This window comes from Salvelinus fontinalis, chromosome 6 (genome assembly GCF_029448725.1).
Source record: "Salvelinus fontinalis isolate EN_2023a chromosome 6, ASM2944872v1, whole genome shotgun sequence".
In the NCBI taxonomy this organism is placed as follows: Eukaryota; Metazoa; Chordata; class Actinopteri; order Salmoniformes; family Salmonidae; genus Salvelinus; species Salvelinus fontinalis.
In genome coordinates, this window is record NC_074670.1 from 63,784,828 (window position 1) to 63,807,657 (window position 22,830).

Consider the following 22,830-nt stretch of genomic DNA (forward strand, 5'->3'; position numbering starts at 1 on the left):
CTTGTGACACTACCTTCAACTTCCTTCAAACTGCACGCAGAGACATACATTTTCATCTGAATATGGGGAAGTACTAAAGGGCTTAATTGCTGAAATCTCACACTATCTCATCAAGACAGTTACAGTTCAAATATCAAAAAATTGTATACATAGTAAATGTGTTACAAATATAAATTAATTTGTAAAAGGTGACATAGATTCTATGTTGGTGGTTTGTGTGGTTCCCAATTAGAGGCAGCTGGTAATCGTTTTTCTTTAATTGGAGATCATATTTAGGTAGGCTTTTTCCCCACCTATATTTGTGGAATATTGTTTGTGTTAGTGTGTTTGGCCACTATGTCCTCACGTTTTTTTGTTTTGTTAGTTTCACTTTAATAAATTATGTGGAAGGATACCCTTGGTCCGGTCATTTCCAAGGGTGTCACGCCCTGACCATAGAGAGGCTTTTTATTCTCTATTTTGGTTAGGTCGGGGTGTGACTAGAGTGGGTAATCTAGGTTGTTTTATTTCTATGTTGGCCTGGTAGGGTTCCCAATCAGAGGCAGCTGTGTATCGTTGTCTCTGATTGGGGATCATATTTAGGCAGCCATTTTCCCCACTGTGTTTTGTGGGATCTTGTTTTGAGTTAGTGCATGTGGCACCGCTGATGTCACTGTTTGTTTCTTTTTGTTTGGAAGTTTTGCGTAAATAAATATGTGGAACTTTAATCATGCTGTGCCTTGGTCCGTCTCTCCACACAACCGTGAGACCCGAACAGATACAGACCTTCTCCACTGAGTTTGATCCCCTTATTGATGACTTCCTTTCTGCTATCCTCTCCAGTGTACACTGGGGGAAAACGTTGAATGGAGCAAGGACTTCAATCATCCCACACAATGTCAACACCTGCATGAGGCCCATATGACTGTTTGAGCACAGATAAGAAAAGGTAGTTTAGCACACATAAAGAATTGTTTTGAAGTTGTGTGAACTGTTTTGACAGCATGGAGCATGATTCTAAAAAGGTGTTAAATTAATAAAAGCCCCTCTGGGTTTCTTACTTCTCCTGCACGTGTTTGCTTTGTTTACCTTTTAAACATTCATCATTATTTTGTATTCTCTTGTATGCAAAACATTAATATTTCACCAATCATATATAAGCAGTCATCATGCTACATATAGGGTTATATAAAAGATAAGGTATCATGCTACATGTAGGGTGAAACATAAAAGAAAACAGTTATCATGCCACATGTATGGTGATATAAAAGATAACAGTTATCATGCTACATATATGATGAAATAAAATATAGTAATCACGCTACATGTAGGGTGAAATAAAATATAATAGTTATCATGCTACATGTAGGGTGATATAAAATATAACAGCTATTACGCTACATGTAGGGTGGTATAAAATATAACAGTTATCATGCCACATGTAGGGTGATATAATAGATGACAGTTATAATGCTACATGTAGGGTGATAAAAAATATAACATTTATAACGCTAAATGTAGGGTGATATAAAAGATAACAGTTATCATGCTACATGTAGGGTGATATAAAATACAACAGTTATCATGCTACATGTAGGGTGATATAAAAGATAACAGTTATCATGCTACTTGCAGGGTGATATAAAATATAGTCATAATGCTACATGTAGGGTGATATAAAATGTAACAGTCTTCATGCCACATGCAGGGTGATATTAAAAATAACAGTTATAGTACCACATTTGGGGTGATATAAAATATAGTCATCATGCTACATGCATGTTGATTTAAAAGATAACAGTTATCATGCTACAGGTAGAGTGATATAAAAGATAGTCATCATGCTATAGTACATGTAGGGTGATATAAAATATTGTTATCATGCAACATGTAGGGTGATATAGAATATAGGTTATCATGCTATATGTAGGGTGATATAAAAGATAACAGTCATCATGCTACATGTAGGGTGATTTAAAATATAGATATCATGCTACATTGTAACGGTCCTGACCTGTTTTATGTTGTTTTTTGTATGTGTTTAGGTCAGGGCATGTGTTTTGGGTGGGCAGTCTATGTTATCTGTTTCTATGTTGGTTTTGGTTGCCTGGTATGGCTCTTAATTAGATGCAGGTGTTTTGCGTTCTCCTCTAATTAAGAGTCATATTTAGGTAGGGTGTTCTCACTGTTTGTTTGTGGGTGATTGTCTTCCGTATCTGTGTTATGTCTTGCACCATACGGGACTGTTCGGTTGTTCGTTTCGTTTCGATGTAGTCTGTTTCCTGTCCGTAAGTGTTACGTTTAGTTATGTAAGTTTATGTTCAGGTTTCGTCTACGTCGTTTTCTTGTTTTGTATTTTTGAAAGTGTTTTGTTTTTTCGTGTTGCCATCGTCGTGTTAAATAAAAGATGGCTTATTTCCCTAATGCTGCATTTTGGTCTGATGATCCTTCTCTCCTCTCCTTGTCCGAGGATGAGGAGAGCGACAGCCCTTACAGACATGTAGGGTGATTTAAAATATAGATATCATGCTACATGTAGGGTGATTTAAAATATAGATATCATGCTACATGTAGGGTGATTTAAAATATAGATATCATGCTACATGTAGGGTGATATAAAATATAGTTAACATGCTAGATGTAGGGTGATATTATACATAACAGTCATCATGCTGCATGTAGGGTGATATAAAAGATAGTCATCATGCTACACGTAGGGTGAGATAAAAGATAACAGTTATCCTGCTACATGTAGGGTGATATAAAATATGGTTATCTTTCTACGTGTAGGGTGATATTATAGATAACAGTCATCATGCTATGTGTAAGGTGATATAAAAGATAGTCATTGTGCTACATGTAGGGTGATATAAAATATAGATATCATGCTACATGTAGGGTGATATAACATATAGTTATCATTTTACATGTAGGGTGATATAAAAGATGCTCATCGTGCTCCATGTAGGGTGATATAAAAGATAACAGTTATCCTGCTACATGTAGGGTGATATAAAATATGGTTATCTTTCTACGTGTAGGGTGATGTTATACATAACGGTCATCATGCTACATGTAGGGTGATATGAAGATAGTCATCATGCTACATGTAGGGTTATATAAAATATAGTTATTATGCTACATGTAGGGTGATATAAAATATAGTTAACATGCTACATGTAGGGTGATATAAAAGATGCTCATCGTGCTCCATGTAGGGTGATATAAAAGATAACAGTTATCCTGCAACATGTAGGGTGATATAAAAGATTGTTATCAAATATACATGTAAAGTGATATAAAAGAAAGTCATCATGCAACATGTAGAGTGATGCAGCGGTCTAAGACACTGCATCTCAGTGCTAGAGGCGTCACTACAGACCCTGGTTCGATCCCAGGCTGTATCACAACCGCCCGTGGTTGGGAGTCCCATAGGGTGGCGCACAATTGGCCCAGCAAAGATATTGATCTTAACTGACTTGCCTAACTAAATAAAGGTTCAACAAAAAACAAATTAAGGACAACAGTCATTTTGCTACATGTAGGGTTCTATTAAAGATAAGTTATCATGCTACATTTAGGGTGATATAACAGTTATCATTCTACATGTAGGGTGATATAAAATTTAACAGTTATCATGCTACATGTCGGTGATATAAAAGATAGTCATCATGCTACATGTAGGGTGATGTTAAACATAACAGTAATAATACTACATTTGGTGTAATTTAAAATACAGTCATCATGCTACATTTAGGGTGATATAAAAAAAGTGATCATGTTACATGTAGGGTAATATAAAAGATAGTTGTCATGCTACACGTGACCTGAAATTATAGATAACAGTCATCATGCTACATGTAGGGTGATATAAAATATGATCATACTGCAGCATGTAGAGTGGCGCAGAATTCTAAGGCACTGCATCTCAGTGCTAGAGGCGTCACTACAGACCCTGGTTCGATCCTGAGCTGTATACAACCGGCCGTGATTGGGAGTCCAATAGGGCGGCGCACAATTGGCTCAGTATCGTGCGGGTTACTGTAGGGTTTGCCCGGGGTAGACCGTCATTGTAAAGTAAGAATTTGTTCTTAAGTGACTTGCCTAGTTAAATAAAGGTAAATTAAAAAATGAATGAAGGATAGCAGTCATCATGCTACATGTAGGGTTGAATTAAAAATAACAGTTATCATGCAGCGTGATATAAAAGATAGTAATCATTACCAGAATGTTACATTTTAACCTTCTTAGGTAATTGTTGTACCTGATCCAAAATAGATAATCTGGCTGTGTTGAGGCACAAAGTGAACTCTGAGCTTTGAACAATCTGGGATATTTTGTTTTTGATTGCTCAGTCTGAGCAATCCTTACAATTTATTTCCACAAAGTGGTATATATTCATGACACTGTAACAGCATGTTGAATTACATTATGGTTAAGGTATTCACAACACCATCAACATTATCTCATTGTACTACAGCTTTCGGGAAACGGCTAAAGATATGAATTAATCAATAGCTTTTGCTGTGGATTTTGTTTATTTTGCTATATTGAAGTCTATTTCGATTGGTGTGTTTACTGTGTTTCCCACAATATGCCAAATCAATAGAGAAACATTTAAATATTCAATTGGTTTTAAAAAAAATGTCAAGACCAATACATGGGATAAGTATTACTGAGGGGATAGCATGTTTATTGTGAAAAAGAGCGAATGTGTAAACAAGACATTATCTCCATGTTATCCCAGATTTGCACATACAGCACATTCGGAAAGTATTCAGACCACTTGACTTTTTCACATTTTGTTATGTTACAACTTTATTCTAAATGAATATTTAAAGAATTATCCACATCAATCGACACACAATACCCCATAATGACAAAGCAAAAACAGGTTTTTAGGAATGTTCTCTAATTTATAAAAAAGAAAAACCTGAAATATGACATTTACATAAGTATTCAGACCCTTTACTCAGTACTTTGTTGAAGCACCTTTAGCAGCGACTACAGTCTCAAGTCTTGTTGGGTATGACACTACAAGCTTGGCACACCTGTACTTGGGGAGTTTCTCCCAATCTTCTCTGCAGATCCTCTCAAGCTATGTCAGGTTGGATGGGGAATGTCACTGCACAGCTATTTTTGGGCTCTGGCTGGGCCACTCAAGGACATGCAGAGATTTGTCCCGAAGCCACTCCTGTGTTGTCTTGGCTGTGTGCTTAGGGTCGTTGTTCTGTTGGAAGGTGAACCTTCACCCAAGTCTGAGGTCCTGAGCACTCTGAAGCAGGTTTCATCAAGGGTCTCTCTGTACTTTACTCCGTTCATCTTTCCCTTGATCCTGACTAGTCTCCCTGTCCCTGCTGCTGAAAAACATTCCCACAGCATGAATGCTGCTTCCCTGCCACAACCATGCTTCCCCATAGGGATGGTGCCAGGCATCCTCCAGACGTGATGATTGGCATTCAGGCCAAAGAGTTCAATCTTGGTTTCATCGGACCAGAGAATCTTGTTTCTCATGGACTGAATCCTTTAGGTGCTTTTTGGCAAACTCCAAGCGGCCTGTCGTGTGCATTTTACTGAGGAGTGGCTTCCGTCTGGCTACTCTACCATAAAGGCCTGATTGGTGGAGTTCTGACGAGATGGTTGTCCTTCTGGAAGGTTCTCCCATCTCCACAGAGGAACTCTGGTGCTCTGTCAGAATGACCATCAGGTTCTTGGTCTCCTCACTGACCAAGGCCCTTCTCCTCCGATTGCTCAGTTTGGCTGGGTGGCCAGCTTTAGGAAGAGTCTTGGTGGTTCCAAACGTTTTCCATTTAAGAGTGTTCTTGGGGACTTTCAATACTGCAGAAATGTTTTGGTACCTTTCCCCAGATCTGTGCCTCGACACAATCCTGTCTTGGCGCTCTACGGACAATTCCTTCGACTTCATGGCTTGGTTTTTGCTCTGACGTGCACTGTTAACTGTGGGACCTTATATAGACAGGTGTGTGCTTTCCAAATCATGTCCAATCAATTGAATTCACCACAGGTGGACTCCAATCAAGTTGTAGAAACATCTCAAGGATGATCAATGGAAACAGGATGCACCTGAGCTCAATTTCGAGTGTCATAGCAAAGGCTCTGAATACTTACTGTATGTAAATATTTCTGTTTTTTCGGGGGGGTTTTGCAAACATTTCTTACAACCTGTTTTCTATTTGTCATTATGGGGTATCGTGTGTAGATTGATGAAGAACATTTTTATTGAATCCATTTTAGAATAAGGCTGTAGTGTAACAAAATGTGGAAAAACTTTCCGAATGCATTGTAAGGTATCATGCTCACTGCAGAATTCAATGGCCCAGATTTTCCCCCTGACATGATTCCCTTTTTTCCTAGCAACTGTATAACCTTTATTTACCTTCTATGGGGTCATTTTGACTTCACTGTTAGTTTTTCTCCATTGATTGGACACATTGTGGACACACAATATCCAAGATCTTTTGTCCTCGTCTTGTCGTGTCCCGTGTATATATGTTTTTATATATTTTTCTTCTCATATCTTTTCATAGTTTTTTCTAAAACTCAACTTCAAAACACTCTCCTGCAACCCGCCTCACCCAATGTGGTGCGGATCTGGTTTTATTCTAAAGTATTATTCACCTCAAATCCGGAATCCCCCAACAGAAGCTAGCCAGCTCACTAGCTACTAGCTAGTAGTCAGCTAACCTTTAGCTCGGAAAGCTCTCGCCAGTTTGTACAACGCGACTCAAACCAGAGCATACCGGACCTATTTTCTCTCCATATCCCCGAATTCCTACCGCAAGCTTTGGACATTTTCACCTGGATCTTCACAGCTAGCTAGCTGCTATCTGAGTGACTACTGGCTAACATCGGTCCCGGAGCAAGCACCAATTAGCCTGGAGCTAGCCCATGCTAGGCCCTTTCTCCCGGCTAGCTAAAGAGGCCCATCAGCCACTCCTGGGCTACAATACCCGGACGCCTTCTACTGCCGGTACGGGGCATGGAACCCCACCGATCCTTCACGACTGGACTACGACGTAATCTGCTCGAGGGGATACTCAACTGCCTCTACATTGCGACGTCCCCTGAATGCCCATCCGCTAGCCAAGGCCCTCTAGCCGCAGCCCGCTAGCTGCTAGACGTGGCTCGCTAGCTGTCTAGAGCATATTGGACTGTAAGCTGTATAGATCCATCGACCAATTTCTTGGGCCACTATACCTATTTTGCCAATTGGACCTCTGCTACTCGGAACCCTACTAATCCATCACAACTGGTCTATCGATGTCACCGCACGCGGAGGCTAAAACAGACTTTCCTCCATCGAGACGCCCTCTAAGGCCCTTCTGCTAGCTTGCTAGCCCCGGTCTGCTAGCTTGCTAACCCCGGCCTGCTAGCTGCTAACCCCGGCCTGCTAACTGGACCCCTATTGATCACCCGGCTACGCATGCCTCTCCCTAATATCAACATGCCTTGTCCATTACTGTCCTGGTTAGTGATTACTGTCTTATTTCACTGTGAGCCTCTAGCCCTGCTCAATATACCTTAATTAACCTACCAAGTTCCACCTCCCACATATGCGGTGACATCACCTGGTTTAAATGTCTCTAGAGACAATATCTCTCTCATCATTACTCAATGCCTAAGTTTACCTCCAATGTACTCACATCCTACCATACCTTTGTCTGTACATTATGCCTTGAATCTATTCTTTCACGCCCACAAACCTGCTCCTTTTACTCTCTGCTCTAAACGCACTAGACGTCCAGTCCTGATAGCCTTTAGCCGTACCCTCATCCTACTCCTCCTCTGTTCCTCTGGTGATGTAGAGATTAATCCAGGCCCTGCAGTGCCTAGCTCCACTCCTACTCCCCAGCTGCTCTCTTTTGTTGACTTCTGTAACCGTAAAAGCCTTTGTTTCATGAATGTTAACATTAGAAAGTTTGTTTTATTCACTGCTTTAGCACACTTTGCCAACCTGGATGTCCTAGCCATGTCTGAATCCTGGCTTAGGAAGTCCACCAAAAATCCTGAAATGTCCATCCCTAACTATAACATTTTCCAAAAAGATAGAACTGCCAAAGGGGGCGGTGTTGCAATCTACTGCAGAGATAGCCTGCAGAGTTTTGTCTTACTATCCAGGTCTGTACCCAGACAATTCAAACTTCTACATTTAAAGATCCATCTTTCCATAAACAAGTCTCTCACCATTGCCGTTTGCTATAGACCACCCTCTGCCCCCAGCTGTGCCCTGGACACCATATGTGAATTGATTTCCCCCCCCCCCCCCCCCCCATCTATCTTCAGAGCGCGTGCTGCTAGGTGACCTAAACTGTGACATGCTTAACACCCCGCCATCCTAAAATCTAAGCTAGATGCCCTCAATCTCACACAAATTATCAATGAACCCACCAGGTACAACCCCAAATCCGTAAACACGGGGACCCTCATAGATATCATCCTAACTAACTTGCCCATCCAAATACACCTCTGCTGTTTTCAACAAAGATCTCAGTGATCATTGCCTGCATCCATAATGGGTCTGCGGTCAAACGACCACTCCTCATCACTGTCAAACGCTCCCTAAAACACTTCAGCGAGCAGGCCTTTCTAATCGACCTGGCCCGGGTATCCTGGAAGGATGTTGACCTCATCCCGTCAGTAGAGGATGCCTGGTTATTCTTTAAAAGTGCCTTCCTAACCATCTTAAATAAGCATGCCCCATTCAAAAAATGTAGAAAAATGTAGAAAAACAGATATAGCCCTTGGTTCTCTCCAGACCTGACTACCCTTGACCAGCACAAAAACATCCTGTGGCGTTCTGCATTAGCATCGAACAGCCCCCGTGATATGCAACTTTTCAGAGAAGTTAGCAACAAATATACACAGGCAGTTAGGAAAACTAAGGCTAGCTTTTTCAAGCAGAAATTTGCATCCTGTAGCACAAACTCAAAAAGGTTCTGGGACACTGTAAAGTCCATAGAGAATAAGAGCACCTCCTCCCAGCTGCCCAGTGCACTGAGGCTAGGAAACACTGTCAGCACTGACACATCCACTATAATTGAGAATTTCAATAAGCATTTTTCTACGGCTGGCCATGCATTCCACCTGGCTATCCCTACCCCGATCAACAGCCCTCCAACCCCCACAGCAACTCGCCAAAACCGCCCCCACTTCTCCTTCACCCAAATCCAGATAGCTGATGTTCTGAAAGAGCTGCAAAATCTGGTCATCCCCCTCTTCAAAGGGGAGACACTCTAGACCCAAACTGCTACAGACCTATATCTATTCTACCCTGCCTTTCTAAGGTCTTTGAAAGCCAAGTTAACAAACAGATTACTGACCATTTTGAATCTTACCTTCTCCGCTATGCAATCTGGTTTCAGAGCTGGTCATGGGTGCACCTCATGTCACACCCTGGCCTCTGTTATATTGATTTTCTTTATAAGTTTAGTTAGGTCAGGGTGTGACATGGGGGATGTTTGTGTGTTTTGTCTAGTTTAGGGTGTGTGTATTGTTTAGGGGGTTGTGTATAGTGTATGGGGTTGTGTTCAGTATAGAGGTTTAGGAAAGTCTATGGTTGCCTGGTTTGGTTCTCAATCAGAGACAGCTGTTTATTGTTGTCTCTGATTGGGAGCCATATTTAAGGCAGCCATAGGCTTTAGGTGATTGTGGGTAATTGTCTATGTCTAAACGTTAGTGGCTTGTGTGTGCACTTTCGTTTTGTAGCTTCACGGTCGTTTGTTGTTTTGTATAGTTTGTAAAAGTGTTTCGTTTTGTGTTCATCTTCGTTATAAATAAAAGGGAAGATGTATTCATATCACGCTGCGACTTGGTCCACTCTTTCACCAGAAGACGATCGTGACACCTCAGCCACGCTCAAGGTCCTAAACGAAATCATAACCGCCATCGATAAGAGACGTTATTGTGCAGCCGTATTCATCGACCTGGCTAAGGTTTTCCACTCTGTCAATCACAACATTCTTTTTTGCAGACTCAACAGCCTTGGTTTCTCAAATTATTGCCTCGCCTGGTTCACCAACTACTTCTCTGATAGAGTTCAGTGTGTCAAATTGGAGGGCCTGTTGTCCGGACCTCTGGCAGTCTCTTTGGGGGTGCCACAGGGTTCAATGCTCGGGCCGACTCTCTTCTCTGTATACATCAATGATGTCGCTCTTGCTGCTGGTGATCCACCTCTACGCAGACGACAACATTCTGTATACCTCTGGCCCTTCTTTGGACACTGTGTTAACTAACCTCCAGACGAGCTTCATTGCCATACAATTCTCCTTCCATGGCCTCCAACTGCTCTTAAATGCAAGAAAAACGAAATGCATGCTCTTCAACCGATCGCTGCCCGCATCTGCCCGCCTGCCCGGTTCTGACTTAGAATATGTGGACAAGTACAAATACCTAGGTGTCTGGTTAGACTGTAAACTCTCCTTCCAGACTCACATTAAACATCTCCAATCAAAAATGTAATCTAGAATCGGCTTCCTATTTCGCAACAAAGCATCCTTCACCCATGCTGCCGAACATACCCTCGTAAAACTGACCATCCTACCGATCCTCGACTTCGACGATGCCATTTACATAATATCCTTCAACACTCTACTCACAAATTGGATGCAATCTATCACAGTGCCCTCCGTTTTGTCACCAAAGCCCCATATACTACCCACCACTGCGACCTGTACGCTCTCGTTGGCTGGCCCTCGCTTCATACTCGTCGCCAAACCCACTAGCTCCAGGTCATCTGCAAGTCTCTGCTAGGTAAAGCCCTGCCTTATCTCAGCTCACTGGTCACCATAGCAGCACCCACCCGTAGCACGCACTCCAGCAGGTATATCTCACCCCCAAAGCCAATTCTTCCTTTGGCTGCCTCTCCTTCCAGTTCTCTGCTGCCAATGACTGGAATGAACTGCAAAAATCACTAAATCTGGAGACTCTCACCTCCCTCACTAGCTTTAAGCACCAACTGTCAGAGCAGCTCACAGATCACTGCACCTGTATATAGCTCATCTGTAAATAGCCCATCCAATCTACCTCATCCCCATACTGTATTCATTTATTTATCTTGCTCCTTTGCACCCCAGTATCTCTACTTGCACATTCATCTTCTGCACATTCGACCATCCCAGTGTTTAACCATGGCCTATTTATTGCCTTACTGCTCTTATCCTACCTCATTTGCACATGCTGTATATAGTTTTTCTACTGTATTATTGATTGTATGTTTGTTTATTCCATGTGTAGCTCTGTGTTGTTGTATGTGTCGAACTGCTTTGCTTTATCTTGGCCGGGTCGCAGTTGCAAATGAGAACTTGTTCTCAACTAGCCTACCTGGTTAAATAAAGGTGAAATAAAAATAAATGAATAAAATTGTGGGAAACTATGGTTGCATTTACACAGGAGACCAAATTATTGGCAAAATATCTGATTTGATTGGTCAAAGATCTGTGCAAACACACGTAATGTCTCAACACCAAAAAACACTGAATCTGATCTTTTGAGTTCCGTTTTATATCACATTCGTATGTGGTTCTCAATCATGATAGAATATTGGCTGCATTTACACAGTCAGCCCAATTCTGATCTTTTCCCACAAATTTTTATTTTAACCTATCAGATCAGCTCTTTTGACAATAATTGGGCAAAATATCATAACTGAACTGCCTGTTGATCTGCCATTACCAAGACAACCACCAAAAAGTGACAGGAAATTAGCATTGCATCTGCATGCTACTTCAAAGGCTACATCAGCGTAAATGTGCAAATCTGATATGGGTCACATAAAACTAAGTGTGGACAGTCAGAAAAAAAGATTGGATATAAAAAAAATATAGAATTGGGTTCATAGGATGACTGTGTAAACACTGCCAAAGGTCAGACACACACTACTTGGCACCTTCTTGTAACAATTAAATTATGAATATAATGTAAACATAATTATTGCCAGAGACCGTTGTCTTGTAGACAGCTTTATAATCTCTCACGTGCCTCCAGTGCTTCCCATAAAGAAATAACAGCAGCATAACGGGTTTGCTGCTTGATATCCTTGTATGAATCATAAGACACCTGATATGTGTTTAATGTAGATAAACAAGGAAGTGAATAGGAGTGTATAACCAGTAACCCATATCAATGATAAATGTCATGTTGAGCTCTTTGAGACTTCAACACGTTGTTTGTTGTGGGAGTATCACAAAGGTAAGAGGTCAGAATATGATCAATTCATGATGGGTGGATAAATAAAAAGGATAAATAAAAAAGATAAATAATTGTTTTCACACAGTAAGGTCTATCATTGTGATAATTTTGATTATTTATTTAACCAATCAATCAGAAGTACTTGGTGGGGTCGGACTTGTCACACATCTGGACGTGGACATGAGAAGTGGTTCCTGGGTAGACACTCTGCATGGGGAGCAGTGTCCCAATCCTCTGGCCCTTCTTCACCACCCCAGAGTAACTGTCAGGCTTCACGTAGAACAGCTTAAAGCACAGACCTGCAAGACAGAAAATCACAGTGTGAGTCAATCAATCAATCATTCAACCAGTCAATGAATTAATTTGCCACATATTCTTCCATTTCATTCTGCCATGACACATTAGTTGCCGGTATGTACTGTACCTCAGTGAAACAGTAGTCATTACATTGGGATGCATTATTAAAATAGGCATAGCATTTACAGTACTATTGATCTCCTTCCAGGGTATTAAAACAAATAATTTAGGATAGACTATTGATCTCCTTCCAGGGTATTAAAATAAATTATTCAGGGTAGACACTGACCCTCCCCACTGAGGTTGATCCCATCGTTGATGGCTGCCTTCTTCGGGTCTCTGTACACTATCACTTTGCCTTTGAGTGTCACGTCAAATGGAGCGTACACTGTGGCCCCGTCGTTACACATGATGTCAATGCCCTCATGCACATGTTTTATTCTGAACATAGAGATTGGAAGGGGTTAATGCAGAAGGATTCACAAAGCATTCACAGTCTCTCAATCAGACCACTATGGTATGTTTTCACTTGTTGTTTTGTGAGTTTTGTACTGTGTACAGTCAGAGCAGGGGTCTCAGATCAAATTGATATTATTAATATTGTACTAATGGGTTCTTAGAAATAATTATTATGTGGTTACCATCTTACCAACTAAATTATGACGTAAATTGCGGACAGTCAAATAAAGCAAAACCAAACTGATACATTAACTTGCCATACCTGCTTGCTCCGTAGTGTCCTTGTCCCCATTTGTCCCCTGTCCTCCTCCTGTTACTGGAATTTCCGCTACACAGCTGACCAAACTTGGCCATCTGACACTCTGGCAACAAAGCTAGAGATTAAATGGACAACAGATATGTTGACTGAGGAGGAAACCCTTTTATGCTGATATTCTTTTCCACTCAACAAACTAAAGGGCATTTATATTAAAGGGGCAGTGCTGTCAAAAAGGTGATTTCCTGTGTTTTGTATACACTACCGTTCAAAGGTTTGGGGTCACTTAGAAAATAATTTTCTTTGTAGCTGGAAACAGTTCCAATGGCACATTGTGTTAGCTAATCCAAGTGTATCATTATCAAATGATAATTGATCATTAGAAAACCCTTTTGCAATTATGTTAGCACAGCTGAAACTGTTGTTCTGATTAAAGAAGAAATAAAAATTGCCTTCTTTAGACGAGTTTAGTATCTGGAGCATCAGCATTTGTGGGTTTGATTATAGGTTCAAAATGGCCAGAACAAAGACCTTTCTTCAGAAACTCATCAGTCTATTCCTGTTCTGAAAATGAAGGCTATTCCATGCGAGAAACTGCCAAGAAACTGAAGATCTCGTATGACGCTGTGTACTACTCCCTTCACAGAACAGCGCAAACTGGCTCTAACCAGAATAGAAAGAGGAGAAAGTTTGAGAAACAGACGCCTCACAAGTCCTCAACTGGCAGCTTCATTGAATAGTACCCGCAAAACACCAGTCTCAACGTCATCAGTGAAGAGGCGACTTCGGGATGCTGGCCTTCTAGGCAGAGCACTGACCAGAATAGAAAGAGGAGTGGGAGGCAGTAGTGTATATTGTATTTGAATGGTAGTGTATATTTCCTTTAATGTATACGCCGGGAGTCAGAAAGCAGGTGCAGAAGGTGAGTTTTAATACCGAAGAGATACAAAACAAACATGGAACGCATACTGAACGTGAGAGAAAAACCAATAACACCTAAAGACTGATGACAAGAGAGGGCTAAATAAAGTACATTTTAAATACATTTTTGGATAAGTTAATAGACCAATAATAAAGAGTTTTCCCTCTCTGCCATTAACAGCTTGTTTTCAGGTTACACATTCCGCCCATTAAGCTCCTCCAATTAAGCCCCTCTCTCAGATTACTCCCAGACAGTCCTAGCAAAATGCTTGCCTGAGAAATTGCATTTTGCTAAGAAGTGCTTTTTTTAACCATTTTAATTGAAAACAATCACACTAAGGTACTAAACTATTACCCAGAAATGATTTGATATTGAGATAAAAACTGCATTGGACCTTTAAAATGCCAAAGTAGTATTGAACACTAACAGCACCCAGAACCCAATCGCATGTGTGAGCTGACCAGCTACTTGATTTGATATATTTCATCTATTTGACAATATGATAGCTGTCGCAATGGATTGATCAAATAGTCTTACCTATGAGGACAACAGTAAGCAGAAGAATAGTAGTCTTCATGTTGAAGCCTGAGGGGATGCTTTCACTCAAGGATAAACTCTACAAGGTCTTGCTCAGCAAGGTCTGTGCTTTAAGTACCTCATAGTGAGAACTTTCCCACATTACACACCCTTGTTTAAAACAATTGCCACAGAATGGAAAACCCAGGATTAGGAAATTCTTTGTTTAGTTTGTGAAATCCAGAGAAAAATATTTGGTGTTCTCAATTGGTAGAACAAAATGGTGGACAGCAGGGTAAACAAATGGTGACATTAACCTAAACTCTGACCTTACCTGTTACTTGGCTAAGGGTTAGTTCAGAACAGAGTATGTGAGGCTGAGTGGAGGGAGGAGTGGAGCGTGCCCAATTTGACTGGAGCATTTTTCCCAAATGCTGGAGCTTCAGCCTTCGCACCAGCTCCAATTTCCATCTAGTGGCCAAAATCGAAATTACACCTACACTCCTATCTGAATGTATGGCCTTTCTCTTAAATTTCATAGATGATGGGAAAAAAATGTGGAAACGCATGTTTTGTTTTTCTATTATCTTTTACCAGAACGAATGTGTTATTCTCCTACATTAATTTCATATTTCAACAAACTTCAAAGTGTTTTCTTTCAAATGGTATCAAGAATATGCATATCCTTGCTTCAGGTCCTGAGCTACAGGCAGTTAGATTTGGGTATGTCATTTTAGACGGGATTTGAAAAAAGCGTGCAATCCTTATTAAGTAGTGCTCATTTCAGGAGCTCAGGGCATGCCTGGCCAATTATGCATTTGTAGTCTGCTTGTGTGCTGCTATAGCCCCTTGCTGTAACTACTGTCATGGATTTCGCAAAATATTTTCATAAAGAAACTGATTAAAACACACAGGTGAAAAATCAAGGTGACTTAAAGATGAGGACCCAGAGCAAGAGCGTGAGTGCGGTGATATAGTGTCCACAACTAAAGAATCATTGTGGAATCTGAAAAGACCGGTATACCGAAAGTATCAAAGTGTACTCACTACGTGCACATGCTAACAGAAAGGAACGAGGTGGGCAGCTAGCTAAGTGTGTGATTGTACCAAAGTATTTATAAACTAAAAGTCAATCTTTTAAAATGTTATTTCATTTTTGTTCTATTATCTACAGTTGAAGTCGGAAGTTTACATACAATTAGGTTGGAGTCATTAAAACTCGTTTTTCAACCACTCCACAAATTTCTTGTCATCAAACTATAGTTTTGGCAAGTCGGTTAGGACATCTACTTTGTACACGACACAAGTAATTCTTCCAACAATTGTTTACAGACAGATTATTTCACTTATAATTCACTGTATCACATTTCCAGTGGGTCAGAAGTTTACATACACTAAGTTGACTGTGCCTTTAAACAGCTTGGAAAATTCCAGAAAATGTCATAGCTTTAGAAGCTTCTGATAGGCTAATTGACATAATTTGAGTCAATTGGAGGTGTACCTGTGAATGTATTTCAAGGCCTGCCTTCAAACTCAGTGCCTCTTTGCTTGACATCATGGGAAAATCAAAAGAAATCAGCCAAGACCTCAGACCAGGAAAAAAATTGTAGACCTCCACAAGTCTGGTTCATCCTTGGGAGCAATTTCCAAATGCCTGAAGGTACCACGTTCATCTGTACAAACAATAGTATGTAAGTATAAACACCATGGGACTACGCAGTCGCTATGACCTCAGGTAGGAGACGCGTTGTGTCTCCTAGAGATTAATGTACTTTGGTGCGAAAAGTGCAAATCAATCCTAGAACAACATCAAAGGACCTTGTGAAGATGCTGGAGGAAACCGATACAAAACTATCAATATCCACAGTAAAACGAGTCCTATATTGACATAACCTGAAAAGCCGCCCAGCAAGGAAGAAGCCACTGCTCCAAAACAGCCCCCAAAAAAAGCCAGACTACGGTTTGCAACTGCACATGGGGACAAAGATCGTACCTTTTGGAGAAATGTCCTGTGGTCTGATAAGGACAACAAAGTCAATGTATGTGGCCATCACAAAGCCCTGACCTCAATCCTATAGAACATTTGTGGGAAGAACTGAAAAAGCTTTTTGCGAGAAAGGAGGTCTACAAACCTGACTCAGTTACACCAGCTCTGTCAGGAGGAATGGGCAAAAATTCACCCAACTAATTGTGGAAAGCTTGTGGAAGGCTACCTGAAACGTTTGACCAAATGCTACCTGAAACGTTTGACCAAATGCAATGCTACCAAATACTAATTGTGTGAATGTAAACTTCTGACCCACTGGGAATGTGATGAAAGAAATAAAAGCTGAAATAAATCATTCTCTCTACTCTTATTCTGACATTTCACATTCTCAAAATAAAGTGGTGATCCTAACTGACCTAAGACAGGGAATTTTTGCTAGGATTAAATGTCAGGAATTGTGAAAAACTGAGTTTAAATGTATTTGGCTAAGGTGTATGTAAACTTCCGACTTCAACTGTATGTCAGAGGGACCATCAGGTTCTTGGTCACCTCCCTGACCAAGTTCCTTCTCCCCCGATTGCTCAGTTTGGCTGGGCGGCCAGCTCTAGGAAGAGTCTTGGTGGTTCCAAACTTCTTCCATTTAAGAATGATGGAGGCCATTGTGTTCTTGGGGACCTTCAATGCTGCAGACACTTTTCGATACCCTTCCCCAGATCTGTGCCTCGACACAATCCTGTCTCGGAGCTCTACGGACAATTAATTCGACCTCATGGCTTGGTTTTTGCTCTGACATGCACTGACAACTGTGGGACCTTATATAGACAGGTGTGTGCCTTTCCATATCATGTCCAATCAATTGAATTTACCACAGGTGGACTCCAAGTTGTAGAACCATCTCAAGGGTTGTCAATAGAAACAGGATGCACATGAGCTCAATTTCGAGTCTCATAGCAAAGGGTCTGAATACTTATGTAAATGTGATATTTCCATTTTTAATTTTTAATACATTTGTAAAAATGTCTAAAAACCTGTTATTGCTTTGTCATTATGGAGTATTGTGTGTAGATTGATGAGTAAATAAAGCTATTTAATTCATTTTAGAATAAGGCTGTAACATAACTAAATGTCGGAAAAGTCAAGGCATCTGAACACTTTCCAAATGCACTGTAGTTCAAATGTTTTACTTTGTCAGGCTTTTATTGTGTTACATGTATGTGCTTAACTTTAGACAAATCGTCTGTGCCTGTAACCTCAGAATATATACTCCTAGTATTCTCTCACCGTCAATCATTGTGTTGAGAATGAGATCCATTGTGCAATCAAACATGCGTACTCACCTGCAAAAGCTATAATAGGTCAAAATGACAGGTACGTCACAATGCATTAGCAGATAGTCACAGTGAGACTACATGTCACATGCTGGAGTTTTTTCTTGTCGCTTTACATAGGTTACATAGGTTACAGTTTATCTTTCTTTTGCAGTGAATGCATCAATACCAATAACATATTAATCCCAATAATAACATAGAAAAGTAGAAAGGGTATCTGATCTTAAGTTGAACATTAGCTCTTTGGAGGCACTTCAATGTCAATAGGAGTGAGAGCAGATGTGGGCATAGGCCGCTGAATATGATCTCAATGTGCTCAATCTCAACTTCTCCACTAGATGTCAGGCTACACCACTTTTGTTACTGGCATGTTTTTGTGCTTCATACAAGCGTTGAATCTTAATTTGACCAGTAACGCCATAGCAAAATAATCCTGCAGCAACAGGATTTGAACGTTTAGTCCATAATGTTGCTTGATCGGTGGCTATTAGCTTGACAAAGGTAGGCTACATGAAAAGTGCAATAGTGTTAATATAACCATGTGTTAGTGCAGGTTTTCAGTGGATTTATATAAATTAATTAACCACTTAGCTACAAACAGTATTTGAACTGCAATCAAACCAACTAAGCTGTTTAGCTGGCTGGCTGGCCAGACCTAGCTGTGTGGCCGAATGGCCGGATCTAGCTGTGTGGCCTGACGGGTATATCTAGTTGTCTGTCCGAACCTAGCGGCCGGCCAGATATCTGTGCTCTCAAGCTCTGGCTGGCAGGCCGGACCTAGCTATATGGCCGGTTGGCCAAACCTAGCTTTCTGTCCAGCAGGCTAGACCTAGCTGTCTGGCCGGCCGACCGGACCTAACTGTCTGGACGGCCAGCTGGACTTAGCTATCTGGACGGAGGGCCAGCCGGATGTAGGTATCTGGCCGAACGGCTGGATTTAGCTTTGGCCAGATTGCTTGGTCCGTACAGCCGGCCGGCCAGATATCTAGGTCCGGCAGGCCGGATACCTTGTTACCATTCATCAAGTCATCACCAGTATTGTATCCACATTATATTATATATATTATATAGCACAAATATTTGGACGAAGGCCAGTGTTAATGATATGGTGACAAAGAAGTTGAGATGAAGATCCCACTTCCATTTAGACGTTATATTTGTCTTACCACTTTCCTTTTGTTCATGTCTCTTGAATTGTATTTTGAGTCTCACTGCCAACCTCAAACGACATGCCAATGCTTTCTTGGGTATATCTGATGCCTACATTTCAAAAATACATATATATATATATTTTAGTAATTTAGCAGATACTCTTCTCCAGAGCGACTTACAGGAGCAATTTGGGTTAAGTGCCTTGCTCAAGGGAACATTGACAGATTTTTCACCAAGTTGTCTCAGGGATTCAAACCAGCAACTTTTCAGTTAGTGGCCCAATGCTTTTAACCGCTAGACTATCTACCACCTTAGCATATTTCATCACATCTGAACATCATTCAGGTTACTGTGGTCTCAGACCTTCCTGACGGTATTCAAACCCTATTTTCCCAACGTTTAAAATATTGTTCGAAAGAAAATAAATTCCCTTTGAGAGCCTCTTTGGAGAATCAATATAAATGATGTTTGAGAATTACTCTGGGGATGCTGTGAAATCCTAAACCTAATTATCTGGGTTTTAATGCCGATGCTAAGGCTAAGGCATTCCAGACCATTAGAGGAAGAAGCCATTAGCCTCACAGGTCATTTAGCCTCTATTTTGTCAGCCCACTATGAGGCTGGTAGTGTCTGCTGTGGGTTTGCTAAGGCTAACCCTGTTAACATGCAAAGAGTCCTTTGATTGGTGGAGTAGTTATGTGTGTGACTGTTTGCATCCTAATAGCTCACAGGCATGTACGCACACAGTTACACACATACAGTACACACGCATTCATACACATGCAAACATAGAGGTACACTCACAAACATATAGGTAGGTACAGTGCATTCGGAAAGTATTCAGACCCCTTGACTTTTTCAAAATGTTGTGCAGCCTTGGATTCTAAAATGGATTACATTTTTTAAAATCCTCATCAATCTACACACAATACCCCATAATAACATAATGTACACGCATGTAAACACACTAAAATCCATGCTAATTTCATTATTGAGTAAAATGTATAAATAGTAGCATTTTTTTCATTTACATTTAAGTCATTTAGCAGACGCTCTTATCCAGAGCGACTTACAAATTGGAACCTTTTTATTTAACTAGGCAAGTCAGTTAAGAACAAATTCTTATTTTCAATAACTGCCTAGGAACAGTGGGTTAACTGCCTTGTTCAGGGGCAGAACGACAGATTTGTACCTTGTCAGCTCGGGGATTTAAACTTGCAACCTTTCGGTTACTAGTCCAACGCTCTAACCACTAGGCTACCCTGCCGCCCCTTTCCTAATCGAAGTTAACCTTCTCCGCTTCTATTTTGGTAACGCTCAAACAAAGACTAGCCTCACTAACCACATACAGGAAGAGAAGAATTTGGTACGTTGCAAAGGCAGCATATGTCTAACCCACTTATTCTCAAACACGAACCTACAGTATTTCAGATTTTTTAAATTAATTTATTTAACCTTTATTTAACTAGGCAAGTCAGTTAAGAACAAATTCTTATTTACAATGACTGCCTACCCCGCTGGGCCAATTGTGCGCTGCCCTATGGGACTCCCAATCACAGCTGGTTGTGATACAGCCTGGAATTGAACCAGGGTCTGTAATGACACCTTGAGCATTGAGATGCAGTGCCTTAGACTGCCGCGCCACTTGGGAGCCCAAGCCAAATGTGCAAAAGTATTTTTAAACAATAGTTTTTCTTTGCATGTCGTGACTTTTGTTGAAGTTTAAAGACAATCGTATTGTGTTCCTGTTTGATCTGGAGAAGAAGATGTATGTTTTTTCCTTTGGAGATTTTCATTGATTATGTTGGAGTGTTTGTGTTGACAAAATGCCCTCAATATAGAACTTTGTTCAATCAAGAAAACCTATTTCTTAAGGGAAAGCCATTCCCCCAAGAAATGTCCAGGAACTTGTAGGTGCCTTGGAGGAAGAGTGGGGTAACATCTCACAGCAAGAACTGGCAAATCTGGTGCAGTCCATGAGGAGGAGATGCACTGCAGTACTTAATGCAGAGGTGGAGGTGGAGGGTTCGTCATGGTCTGGGGCGGTGTGTCACAGTATCATCGGACTGAGCTTGTTGCCATTGCAGGCAATCTCAACGCTGTCCGTTACAGGGAAGACGTCCTCCTCCCTCATGTGGTACCTTTCCTGCAGGCTCATCCTGACATGACCCTCCAGCATAACAATGCCACCAGCCATACTGCTTGTTCTGTGCGTGATTTCCTGAAGACAGGAATGTCAGTGTTCTGTCATGGCCAGCGAAGAGCCCGGATCTCAATCCCATTGAGCACGTCTGGGACCTGTTGGATCGGAGAGTGAGGTCTAGGGCCATTCCCCTGCAGCTGGTGGCCACACCAGATACTGACTGTTACTTTTGATTTTGACCCCCCCTTTGTTCAGGGACACATTATTCCATTTCTGTTAGTCACATGTCTGTGGAACTTGTTCAGTTTATGTCTCAGTTGTTGAATCTTGTTATGTTCATACAAATATTTACACATGTTAAGTTTGCTGAAAATGAACACAGTTGACAGTGAGAGGACGTTTCTTTTTTACAAACTGTTTACAGTTTACAAACTGATATTTTGGTATACTGTTGTATTTCGTACTGTTCTTGATAGCTTTGTAGTGTTCTCTATGTTGTGGTTTGATATTTCCATGGAGTTTCAGAGTACCGATGAACAGAAGTATTAACATGTTGGTGGTGTGAGCTGGTTTTGATGTATGGCTGCTGTCTGAATGTTCCACAGCAAACGCTTGGCCATGTTGTTCTCTGCTCTGTGTTTTCCTGTGCACTGTGTGTGCCTTGGCTTCAGAGTCGACAAGGAAGCATCCCTCTGTGTTTGATTGTGAACAAAAGCATTGTCAGCAGATTAACACAGGACCCATTTGGTTTCCACTCAAGTGATGACAGGGAAGTTTGAGAGAGTGTGAAATATACACTGCTCAAAAAAATAAAGGGAACACTTAAACAACACAATGTAACTCCAAGTCAATCACACTTCTGTGAAATCAAACTGTCCACTTAGGAAGCAACACTGATTGACAATAAGTTTCACATGCTGTTGTGCAAATGGAATAGACAAAAGGTGGAAATTACAGGCAATTAGCAAGACACCCCCAATAAAGGAGTGATTCTGCAGGTGGTGACCACAGACCACTTCTCAGTTCCTATGCTTCCTGGCTGATGTTTTGGTCACTTTTGAATGCTGGCGGTGCTCTCACTCTAGTGGTAGCATGAGACGGAGTCTACAACCCACACAAGTGGCTCAGGTAGTGCAGCTCATCCAGGATGGCACATCAATGCGAGCTGTGGCAAGAAGGTTTGCTGTGTCTGTCAGGGTAGTGTCCAGAGCATGGAGGCGCTACCAGGAGACAGGCCAGTACATCAGGAGACGTGGAGGAGGCCGTAGGAGGGCAACAACCCAGCAGCAGGACCGCTACCTCCGCCTTTGTGCAAGGGGGAGCACTGCCAGAGCCCTGCAAAATGACCTCCAGCAGGCCACAAATGTGCATGTGTCTGCATATGGTCTCTCAAGGGCTCTGAGGATCTCATCTCGGTACCTAATGGCAGTCAGGCTACCTCTGGCGAGCACATGGAGGGCTGTGCGGCCCCACAAAGAAATGCCACCCCACACCATGACTGACGCACCGCCAAACCGGTCATGCTGGAGGATGTTGCAGGCAGCAGAACGTTCTCCACGGCGTCTCCAGACTCTGTCACATGTG

General features: G+C 41.4%; 1 protein-coding gene across 1 annotated transcript; it reads right to left on the reverse strand.

Annotated features, from left to right (window-relative positions):
• Positions 1–12,278: 12,278 nt before the first annotated feature.
• On the reverse strand, positions 12,279–14,768 carry LOC129858279 (leukocyte cell-derived chemotaxin-2-like). Its single transcript, XM_055927404.1, has 4 exons — positions 14,658–14,768; positions 13,205–13,316; positions 12,773–12,924; positions 12,279–12,485 (listed from the first exon to the last, which is right to left on the reverse strand). Exons 1-4 carry the CDS (start codon positions 14,695–14,697, stop codon positions 12,319–12,321), a joined length of 471 nt encoding a protein of 156 aa, XP_055783379.1. The 5' UTR covers positions 14,698–14,768; the 3' UTR covers positions 12,279–12,318.
• Between the last annotated feature and the right edge of the window lie 8,062 nt (positions 14,769–22,830).